General features: G+C 36.3%; 2 protein-coding genes and 1 pseudogene across 2 annotated transcripts; all 3 read left to right on the forward strand.

The window, feature by feature from the left end:
- Positions 1-1,587: 1,587 nt before the first annotated feature.
- LOC140012777 (cytochrome P450 71D7-like) lies at positions 1,588-2,338 on the forward strand (annotated as a pseudogene).
- A 6,994-nt stretch (positions 2,339-9,332) lies between these two features.
- LOC113704770 (uncharacterized) lies at positions 9,333-10,448 on the forward strand. The gene has a single exon (XM_027226644.1). It carries the CDS (start codon positions 9,333-9,335, stop codon positions 10,446-10,448), a length of 1,116 nt encoding a protein of 371 aa, XP_027082445.1.
- A 167-nt stretch (positions 10,449-10,615) lies between these two features.
- On the forward strand, positions 10,616-11,548 carry LOC113704771 (uncharacterized). Its single transcript, XM_027226645.1, has one exon. It carries the CDS (start codon positions 10,616-10,618, stop codon positions 11,546-11,548), a length of 933 nt encoding a protein of 310 aa, XP_027082446.1.
- Positions 11,549-12,359: the final 811 nt, after the last annotated feature.

Below are 12,359 nucleotides of genomic sequence, written 5' to 3' on the forward strand. Positions count from 1 at the left end.
ACTCTAGCTGCAGCTGCTCTAGCCACTCAGAATGTGCTTTCCTTATAGATTTGAAGGGAGGATCAACGATAGTGTTCTCAAATTCTCTTTTGTTTCTTTCTTTCCATACCTGCCACAGGATGTTCGCAGTTAAACCAATGTGTTCCATCCCTTCTGTCCTGTGCCTTGCTTCTGAGATTCTTAGCCACCACCTTTTGAAATCTCCCTGCTGCTCCTTTGCTCCATCCCACTGAATGGGAGAAGCCTTCCATATGTTTTCTGTGTGGGGGCAAGTCAGCAGAAGATGTTCAACTGTTTCCTGTGCTGTTCCACACCTCTTACATATCGGATCCCCCACCCCCGTTCGTCTATACACTGCTGCTTTCACAGGCAGAGCACCTTGAATACATTTCCATATGAAAAACTTGATTTTATGCTTGATGTTTAACCTCCAAAGTGTATTCCACATCTGAGCTAAATGCGAATCACTTACTGTATAGCTAGAGCTAGCTCCTTCCTGCCTGCACCTATCTCTCTTTCTGTGTTGCTTCATCAGAAACTTATATCCAGAATTTACAGTGTACGCCCCTCCCTCCTTTGGTTGCCAGTAGAAGCTATCCTCCCTATCAGCCAGGCTCAGAGGAATAGCTAGAATTTTTTGAGCATCACTTCTATTGAAATATCTGAATATAATATTTCTGTTCCACCTATGCTGACTAATAAGCTCCTCTACCTTTTCCAACTCACAATGATTCCCTCGACTAGTAGTTGGTTTCCCTGTTTCAGAGTCTGGGATCCACTTGTGTCTCCAGATATTTGTACTCCTTCCATTTCCTATCCTTCTAATCATTCCAGCAGTGATTAAACTTCTTGCCCCCATGAGTCCTTGCCAAATCCAGGATGCATTTTTGGAGATGTTGCACTGCAGAATGGATTCCTGTGGAGAATATCTGGATTTCAACACCTTACTAACCAACAGATTTGGTTTAGTAAGTATCCTCCAAACTTGTTTTCCTAACAGCGCTTGATTGAAAGCTTCAATATCCTTAAATCCTATACCTCCTGCACTTTTGGCCATTGCCAATCTTTCCCAAGACAACCAGTGCATTTTATTCTTGCCATTAGCTTCACCCCACCAAAAGTTGGCCATCAAAGCACGGATATCCTTGCACAACCTTCTGGACAGCTTAAAACAAGACATCACGTATGTAGGCATTGCCATTACAACTGCATTCAGTAGCACTTCCTTACCTGCTGGACTCAGAAATTTGTTTTTCCAATTCTGGCATCTGTTTCTAATATTGTCCCTCACAAAGCCAAAGATCTGCTCTTTAGACCTTGAAACTACCATTGGAAGTCCCAGGTATTTGCCTTGTTTAGCCTTTACCATTCCTCCTAAGGTCAGGCAGATTGACCATCAATAATATCACATATAGTGCTAGTAAAGCGAAGGTGGGCTCTGGAAGATTCAAAACTGGCGGCGGCTTAATCGAATTATTGGGATTACGACCCAAAGGAAAGAAAACTGCTAAAACATATTTTTAGGTCAGGCAACATGGATAAGCTTTAGAGCATTTTCAGGTATATATATACACAAATAATCAAGTGATGTCAGGCACCAAAAGATATCTTTCTATATCATTTCAAATTTCCAGAATGGAACTTGAGTTTCTTCCTTTACCTTTGAGCTTCCCTAGTCTGCTTCTTCTCTTCTTGTTCCTATTTATGGTATCGAAGAATTTGACACACATATATCTAACTTGGCTGGAAATCTTCCACCAGTTCCAATAAAAATTCCTCTAATTGGGAACCTGCACAACTTGATTGGTGGAGCTCCACACCATGTTCTCCGAGATTTGGCCATAAAATATGGACGAATCATGCACGTTCAACTTGGTGAAGTTTCTACAGTGGTTGTATCTTCAGCCGAGATGGCGAAAGAGGTTCTAGTAACTCATGATCCAAGCTTTGCAGACAGGCCACCGCGACTAGCCACCACTATCTTGTGCTATGATCTACAAGATCTTGCCTTTACTCCTTACGGCGATCACTGGAGGCAAATGCGTAAAATATGCCTGATGGAGCTTCTTAGCGGCAAGAGAGTCCGATCATTCAGTTTTATTAGAAATGCTGAAATCGCAAAACTGATGGAATCAATTCTCTTTTCTTCAGGGAAAGCGGTAAATATTACACATAAGTTTTTAGTGTATACAAGTTCAATGACCTGCCGAGCAGCTTTTGGGGGATATTGAAGAACAATGAAACGATGATCGAGTTTTTGAAGAAGTCAGTCACCTTAGCAGGTGGCTTTGTTGCTGCTGATTTTTTCCCCTCCTTGAAAATCACAAATTATGGTTAATGTCTGGGCAATGGGGAGAAATCCTATTTATTGGGATGATCCAGAAAGCTTCAAACCAGAGAGATTCGAGCAAAAATCAGTCGAGTACACTGGCTATCAGTTTGAATATATTCCATTTGGGACGGGCAAGAGGATGTGCCCAGCCATAACATTTGGTCTAGTCAATGTTGAGCTTCCCTTAGCTCATTTGCCCTACCTTTTTGGAAGACAATCTTAGTAGTTTCTTAAGGAGACGTTCCAAATCATGTTAATTGACTTACAAATCCCAGGACTCTTTACCATTGATTTTTTTTAAAAAAAAAAAACATATAGTCCTAGGACTCTTAACAGAAAAAAGTTATTCCTTTATTAGTGAAAAGTACCAATATTTTAGCAACACTTGCCAATTTTTAATAAACTTTATTACATTTTGGCAAAACTTCTCATATTCTTAGCAGGTTAATCAGTTTATTAAAAGGTTATTACTTTATTTAAGAACCTACCACAAAAATTTGCAATTGCTGATCCTCAAGTACAAAAAATTCTATGAAATGCATTAGAAATATTAGTTTTTTTTAGTGTAGTCCCTAAATTGCAATGTCAAAACAAATATAACTATTAATAATTGCCTCCCTCGACTGATACTCCTTCAAACAATCAATCTTTAAATTGAAAAAATGTTAGGGACCATTGCAACAATTTGTATTTTCATATTACATTCCGTTGCTTAGCATTCAAACTATTTTGTAGCCAAAATATTTTTTTATTTCTTAGAACCTGACAGCCTATACAGCTTAAGATGTTATGAAGCTACATGCAGGGACATATGTGTACGATACACCAACGACTGAACCAAAAGTAGGAGCTGTCGGACCGGTCATGGTTGAAAAGGACACATTTCCTGTCAAAAGTAGGGAAATTATGTTCTTTAGAACCTACATTAACTAACGCAAAGTTTCATTCAAATAATACCGTATGAAACCACTGGTTACATGAACTATCATAATCGTAACTATTACTTGCAGGTATGCAAGTGGTTGAGGTTTCATGAGAGGAAGATTTATTAACTTAAAAAAGGTAAATAAATGAGTTGTCACGGCTAAAGAGGTTTTAATCTATTGACTAAATTTGAAACCTCAGAAATTGGAGGTCTTGAGTTCAATTCTCCTTTTTTCCTCATCGTTTCTTAAATTCCTTTTTTTCCTTGCTAGAAAGAAAAAAAATTCTAGTTCTATTATTGATTCTTATAGTCCTATAGTAAAGAGCAGACTATTTTAGTTCTTGATTGTTATGCAGTTTTGGCAAGCCGTCATTATTTGAGACCCGGACGACTTGCTCCCTCCACCATATTGAAAAGTCTATTCATGAAGGAAACGTGGTTGTTGGTCAACGGTAGCGTGCTGATTATTAGCCTTATAATGTCCTGAACAATGTCCGCAACAATTAATTCAACACTATTGGACTAGTTTATTATTGAAAGAATATATTCTCAGGTGATTATGAAGTTTTTAGTTTGACTCTCAAACCTTTCCTTTTTCTTATTACTCCTTATTGAGTTTGGAATCTCCTCTTAACCAAAAAAAAATCGATCAAAAATTGGTTAATTATGTTCTTTGGATTCATAGTGTTGTTGGTTAGAATTTTGCACTCATTTTATATGAGTGTTTAATGTTTTAATTGATTTATTTGAACTTTAATGTGGATAGAAATTGTTAATTTAGTCTTATTTTTAGTTCTAACTGAAATCACACGCAAAACTTGAGTTCCAAATGGAAGACCGGCACTGGACTTCAGAAGGGACATTGGGCCGGACATCTTCTGAAGTTTCTTCAAATTTCACATTAGGCAATGATTGGCGCCGGACTTCATGAAGGACACTGTGTAGGACTTCATCGGATTTCTAAGCGGACTCAGGTTTATTCAGTTTTCAAAAACCTAATCCTTATGTATATTAACTTAGAATTTAGGATAATATAAATAGGATATATTAGGACGTTTTTAATTTTTTTTGGGGGGGGGGGGGGGAAGGAGAGAAGGAGAGGGGGAAACATTGTGCAATTCCTTAGCTCGTATCTTTTACATCTATCCCCTGGAGAGTTCAAGATGAAGGTGGACAAGGATGAAAGAGTAATACAGATGAAGATTAGAGACGTTTTACTTGCTCTTTATCTTTATCCTTGTATTTCGTGAATTTTTGGTTTATTCATGACCATAGTGAACTAATTTAAGTCTAGGATTAGGATTTTGTGAAAAAGTATTGGTTAATTATTATAGTTAAATTTTTTATTTTTTCGTTGATTTATCTATTTCATTTTTTAAATCTCATCCTTCCCTTGTAAAAAAAAAAAGAAGAAATTCTAGTTAGCTTAATCATTCTTTCCAGCATTTGAAATTGGTCATTAGTTTTAAACCCGAATAAGTAGTCCCGTACACCATAATGGAACATCTTTATGAAGCAAGCGCTGTTAGTTAATGGAAATTTGCCGATTATGAGTAATAATGTCCATAATAATATGATCCAGATTAACCAATTGGCATAATAACTTGTTGGACAGAGCATGGTTGAAATTTGAAAGGGATACATTTCCAGTCAAAAATAGGTGAATTATGTTCTTTAGATGGATATTATGTCACTATTAGAGCTTATATTAACCAACACAAAGTTTCATCCAAATAATACCATATTAAGTCACTAGTTACGCGAACTGTCATAATCGTAACTAATAGACATGCAACTGGTTCATGAGGGCAACATTTCTTAACTGGAAAATGGTAAAGAAAAGAGTTGTCATGGTGGAGGAGGTTTTAATCTAATGACTGAAATTTGAACTTAAAAAATTAGAGATCATGATTTCAATTCTCCCTTTTTCCCCCTTACTTCTTAAATCTCATCACTTTCTTGCTAAAAAGGGCAAAAAAATCTAGTTCTATTATTGATTCTTATAGCAAAGAGTTGGCTGCTTGAACTCATCATTCTTATCCAGTATTGGCAAGCCGTCATTATTTGGGACCCTGTCAACTTGTTCCATCCAACATATCGGAAAGTCTATTCATGAAGCAAACGTTGTCAGTCAACAGTAATGTGCTGATTATTAGCCTTATAATGTCCTGAATAATGCCCACAAAATTAACTGGCTCAATAATATTTGTTGGACTAGTGCATTATTGGAAGGACATATTTTCAAGTCATTCATCGTGAAGTCTTTAATTTGACTCTAAAATATTTTCTTTCCCCATTACTCATTGTAAAATTTGGAATCTTCTCTGCACTGAAAAAAAAAAGAAGAAATCCAATAAAAAAAATAGGTTAATTACGTTCTTTGGATGCATTGTGTTGTAATATGGCATCATGTATACAATAGTTAATATAGTGATATAAATTTTCAATTTATCTTTCACTATTTATTTATCATCAAGAGTTAATTCGAATTATTAGTAATTGACTATTAAAACAAGTGGTGGGTTGAAAGAACTTATGTCCCATAAAATGTAAAATATTTATGTTCTTGGATACAATATGAGAAGAGCCTACATTAATTAATACAAATCCAAATACTACCCCTTTTTTTTAAAATCCAAATACTACCCTATGAAACTACAACTTGCAACTTTTCTTTTCATCCCTCCCATTTCTCTCCAACACCTTTTGAACCTTAACTGTACACTGAATTTAAATCACAGACCTAATAATGGATAGGACACTAAGAGGCCTCCTCTGGAAAATGGAAGGACCCAGTGATTAAACTACAAGTTACATGAAATATTAGTAGTCATGGAACAAATTGGACTTCGCCTGGACATGGTTTCTTGACCATCCGGAAAGAAAAGGTCTCCAATCATTGTTGATGTTAAAAAAAAAAAAATCATACAAATAATCCTCCACGCATTGGATTTGTACCTATTAGGTCCCTCATATATAAAATAATATTTTTTCATCTCATACAAATGAAAATGACACATTTTTAATCCCTCAACTCATTTCTGCTCATATATTTGTTAGAAAAAAAAATTACGGGCATCTTATGCCCCACAAACTTTAGAGAAAAAAAAATCAAAAGGATCAAAAGGAAAAAGGGAAAAAGGCACCTCACCATTTCTTCTTCTTCGTCCTATTTAACAAACTAAGAATGTAGATTCCATGGCTGCCTCCCGCCGTAGTGCTAGTGGTGGCAGCATCGGCCACCAACACTTTCAATTATAGAATTTCATCAAAATTCAATTCCTTACTCAGTTTTCGCATAGAATCTGATTTTCATTTTAGTTTGTGCAAAAAATAAAGAAAAGTATTTGAAAAATAGAAAAAATTGGGGAGCATAGAATTTGTAAGGGATGTTTTAAAAGCCAATAGTATTAGCTGTATGATTTTGAAAGGTTCCTCAAATATTTAGAATCAGTGATAGGTAGAGTTTTGAGAGGCATTTTTCAAAATATTTTTTCAACATATTTTTTTCAATCATTTCTTTGCCTCACATATGTTAAATCTTAAAAAAGTACAACAGCTTCCCAAAAGTACAATTTCAATAGGCTCTTATGTGCCAGACATTATCGCTATGCTTGACTCTTAAAACACGGCAAAAACAAAACTTTTGAATGCGACTAAATCAATGAGTATGGCATTGGGATCTCAAAGAAAATTGTTGCGGGACCCAAAGTGTGAGTATAAATTTAAGATTACTCTTTATATAGTTTAGATTCAACTTCCAACCTACAACTGATAAGATACAACTTGATATATTTCTCACATACTTTACCCACCAGTGTTTTTTCTATTCTCACCCACTTTTATTATTTTTTTTTTGTAAAAACTAATATCCAAAATCGGATTCTACATAAAAAAATTGAGTGGAAAGTTGAATTTTGGTGAAATTTTGTGAATGAAAGTAATGGCGGCCGAAAGTGGCACCACTGGCACAGCGATCGGAGTATAAATTATAGGTTGAACACTTCAGTTTAAAGAGAATTTGCAATCAATGCCGACTATAAACAATTGCTAGTGTCTACAGTTAACATTTGGAGTCTACACATGCTGTTTTAATATATCTACAGTGTCTCTTGCAGTTGGTGAAGTCCTGGATCAAGCCGGTACATCCCCTTCTGAAGTTCTGTGTATTTGTACCTGACGGTTAAGCCAAAAAAAAAAAAAAAAAAAAATCGAGTTGCTAAGTGAAAGACATATCCATTTTTTGCACTGTACAAACGTGACATCACAAAATCTTAGCCAGAATATAACAAAAAAGATGCTCGTCACCAATAAAAGATTGAAAGATTTCAACTACTCAAATCTGTTAGGTTCATGAGTAAAGTTTTATGTCCCATATTGGTCCGATAGATGGAGAAAGAGCGGTTAATATGTAAATAAAAACCCAAGACCTAGTAGCTTAAACTTTTAGGTCAGAGTTGGGTTTTTGATTTATATATTGGACTCTTTGGTGGACTCTCTCGAGATGTGTTTCCCTATCAAAAATTGCTGTCTTGAGCTATTACTTATATATTAACCACTCTTTCTCCATTTCTCGAACCAATGTGAGACATAACTGTTAAGTGGCTAATTGTGCATATAATTGGTGAATATTTTCCCCTTTATTTTGTTAAAATATGGCGTAAATCGATATATTTCACTCATATTTGAATTTTGGTGTTGTTTTTAGGAATTGTTGGTGAGAATGAAGTAAAAGGCGCATTAAAAGTCGACTTTCCAGAAGATGTCTTGTTAAGCGTGCCCACGCTTTGTCAAACGCGAAGTGGTACTTCTAAAGATCTATGTCCAGTAGACTCCAGTCTGTTAAGCGTGCCCACGCCTTATTTGACAAGGCAATCAAGAGTTCGTAGGACATGAGATCAATCTGTCAATTGATCAAGAAGCCGGTTGAATCCCATGGTTTTACACATTTGTCACGGGATTGGAGATCTTGAGGGGCTATGACTCAATGTAATTTATTTGGAAACCAATTGATAGGTCTTGGTTGGTTAGTTTAGCTTAAGTAGGAGTCCTTGTAGGAAAAGGGGATCTCATCCTTATTAATAGGGGAGAAAACAGACATGGGCTCTATCTCTGATTCTTTTTCCTTTTTCCCTCTTCGAAAACAAAAAAAATAAGAAAACCATTACTTAGTCTTGGTCGCGAATCCATCATGAGGAGCGGCTAATTTCTTTTCTAGTTGAAGGTTAATTGAAGCTTTGGTTCGACTATACTGTGAGATCTAATTTGATTTGTTTGCTTCATTTATTTATGAGTATTTATATATTCTCTGTTCATTCATGATTATGACTATTTTCAATAGTTAGATATCTGATCAATATTTAATTAGCGAAATAGTCTATTGCCATCTAAAATATCAAATCCATAATTATTTGATGGTTTTAGTATTTGTGGCGAGTGATATAATTTGATTGTAAAAGAGGCTTTCGAATTTATGTCACGGGAATATATAATCGAACTTAAATGAACCGAACTTGTGTGTTTGTTGGTTAGAATTGGTAGCTTCTCTATTTATTAATGCTGTTAATAGGTTAAATCCTAAGAGCTTGTTTAGGATTGCTTAATTGGCAAGAAAAATAGTCACAGAGCGTGTTGTGGTTATCGAAACAGTAAGGAGAGACAGGTTGTCAGAGCTTGTTGACAACCATAACCAGTTTATTTATGAATAAGTGATTTCACCTTTGCATCGATGATCAATTAAATGAACCAAAGTGGAAATTAGACCTTCGACTAGAGTATTGCCTATTCTTGGTTTACTTTTATTTAATTTTGTGATACTATCTTTATTTTTATTCAAGTGAGTTATTTAGTTAATTTCTCCTAATCTCCCATTTTTCACAAAGAAATAAATCACCCAGTCCCTGTGGATACGACCCTACTCACCGCCACACTCAAATCCATGTTATTAGAGTAGGAACTTTTATTTTTGCTGGTTTGACAAGCCAACAAATTTTGGCGCCATTGCCTGGGATTGGTGCCTTATTGATTTATTTTCTTTGATTTTTATTTTTATTTTTTTTATTCGGTTGCTAGTTTATGCCTCGATCTTCTCGTATAGGTGAGTTGCAATACGATCCTGAGATTGAGAAGACAGAACGTATACTGAAAAAGAAAACTAAACAACAAGTAAGGTCATCTAACTTGGTTGAACCTTCTAGTGAATTTGAAGAGGAGATTGAAACCATGGTGGACGAGAGAACCTTGAGAGAGCTAGCTACACCAGATTTAAATCAGCAACTTCTTTGCATAACATATCCTGTTTTAGAAGTACCATTCGAATTGAAATCTGGATTAATTCACTTACTTCCTTCTTTTCGTGGACTTGCAGGTAAAGATCCTCACAAACACCTCAAGGAATTTCATGTGGCATGCTCAACCATGAAGCCCCAAGGAGTCACAGAGGAGCAAATAAAATTAAGAGCATTTCCATTTTCTTTAGCCGACAAAGCTAAGGATTGGCTCTATTATTTGCCCTCTGGATCAATTACCACGTGGACTGATATGAAGCAGCAATTTCTTGAGAAATTTTTTCCTGCTTCCCGAGCTGCAAGCATTAGGAAAGATATCTGTGGGATTAGACAATTTAATGGAGAGACATTGCACGAGTATTGGGAAAGGTTCAAACAGTTATATGCAAGATGTCCTCACTATCAAATCCCTGATCAACTTCTCATTCAACATTTTTACGAGGGATTATCAGCAACAAACAGGAAAATCATTGATGCAGCCATTCGAGGAGCATTGGTAAATAAAACGCCAACAGAAGCGAGAAGGATAATTTCAAATATGGCAGCCAATGGTCAACAATTTGGTCAGCGACAGGATTATGCTTCTAGAAAAGTCAGTGAGGTGAGTATTTCCTCTATTGAACAGCGATTAGATTCTCTAACCTCTTTAGTGGAAAAGTTAGTTGTAGGACAGGTTCAGCAAGCCAAAACATGTGGAATTTGCTATGCTTCTAGCCATCAGACTGATATGTGTCCCACACTACAAGATGATCCAAATGAATATGTGAATGCAGTTTGCGGATTTCCTGGCCTACCTCAAAGGCGCTATGATCCTTATTCAAACACCTACGATCTATGGTGGAAGGATCACCCAAATTTCAGTTATGCCCTAAGGCCACGGGGATTTCACCAACAACAATATTAGCCTAGGCTTGCAAATTCACAACAGCAACCGGTTTCAAAATTAGGTACATCACTTGAAGAAATTGTTAAATCGTTAGCTACTAATGCACAACAATTTCAACAGGAGACGAGAGCTAGTATTCAAAATCTGGAGAATCAAGTGAGCCAACTAGTATCTGCATTTAATCGATGGGAGTCTCAAGGTTCAGGAAATTTGCCTCACAAACTATTATCAATCCAAAACAAAAGGCAAGTGCCATTACATTGAGGAATGACAAAGAGTTGCTAGAACCCAGTAAGAGAATTTCTGAGCAGGCCATTGAGGAGGCTATTGAGAAAGAAGAAGTGGAACCCAAACCTAAAGATAGGCCACAACAAAATTCCCAAGATGACCCGCCAGTAGTGGTAATACCTCCTCTTCCATTTTTTAGTCGATTTGCTAAATCAAAGAAAGAGGAGCAGGAGCAAGAGATTCTAGAAACTTTTCGCAAGGTTGAGGTAAATATTCCCCTTTTAGATGCAATTAAGCAAATCCCTAGATATGCAAAGTTTCTTAAAGAATTATGCACTACTAAGAAAAAATTGAAGGGAAATGAAAAAGTTCATCTGGGGGAGAATATCTCAGTAGTGCTTCAGAGAAAGTTACCTCCAAAATGTAAGGACCCAGGTATGTTTACTGTTCCTTGCAACATTGGAAATATTAGGATTGAGAAAGCAATGTTGGATTTGGGTGCTTCCATAAATGTTATGCCTTGTTCTATTTATAACATGCTGAATCTCGGGCCTTTAAAAGAGACAGGTATAATAATTCAACTTATTGATAGGTCAAATGCTTATCCTGATGGGGTTTTGGAAGACATATTGGTTCAAGTAGACAAATTGGTTTTTCCTGCAGACTTTTATGTGCTTGACATGGAGGAAGATAATTCTGCTAATTCACCCCCAATTTTATTAGGAAGACCATTTTTGAGAACTTCTAGGACCAAAATTGATGTCTATTCTGGAACACTGACTATGGAGTTTGATGGCGATATTATAAAATTTAATATTTATGACGCCGTGAAATATCCTAATGAATCTCATTCAGTCTTTGTTATAGATGTAATTAACTCTTTGATGTAGCACACTTTTGAACTAACGGATGATGATGCTTTGAAAGTTGCTCTTACTCGTGGCCTTGATCGGGAGTATATTCAAGAGATGAGAGGGAAGTTTGACATTTCACTTGAATTGCAAAAAACTATTTTTGAATTAGATTCTCTTAAACCTGTAAGGTATGAAGTGCCTTGTGTTGAATTGTCATAGTCACATTCAAAACTTTTACCATCTATTGTACAAGCCCTGAAGTTAGAATTGAAGCAATTACCTAATCATCTAAAATACGCATTCCTCGGGGAAGGAGACACACTTCCAGTGATTATTTCTTGCAAGTTAACCGCTCCAAAAGAAGAAAAACTCATTTGGGTGCTAAAAGATCACAAGGAGGCAATAGAATGGACTTTAGCGGATATCAAAAGACTAAGTCCAGCCACTTGCATGCATAGAATCTTATTGGAAGAAGACGCTAAACGTTCAAGATAGGCCCAACGTAACCTAAACCCACCAATGATGGAGGTAGTAAAGAAAGAAGTTTTAAAACTTCTTGATGCAGGTATAATTTATCCAATTTCGGATAGTAGGTGGGTAAGTCCTATACTAGTGGTCCCCAAAAAGACGGGAATAACTGTTGTTGAAAATCCAAATGGCGAGTTGATGCCCATCCGGGTTCAAAACGGATGGCGAGTTTGCACAGATTTCAGAAAATTGAATGCCTTAACTCGAAAGGACCATTTTCCACGACCCTTTATTGATCAAATGCTGGAAAGATTGGCAGGAAAATCTCACTATTGTTGCCTTGATGGTTTTTCAGGTTTTCTTCAAATTCCGGTAGCAC

This window comes from Coffea arabica, chromosome 8e, assembly GCF_036785885.1.
Source record: "Coffea arabica cultivar ET-39 chromosome 8e, Coffea Arabica ET-39 HiFi, whole genome shotgun sequence".
Taxonomy (NCBI): Eukaryota; Viridiplantae; Streptophyta; class Magnoliopsida; order Gentianales; family Rubiaceae; genus Coffea; species Coffea arabica.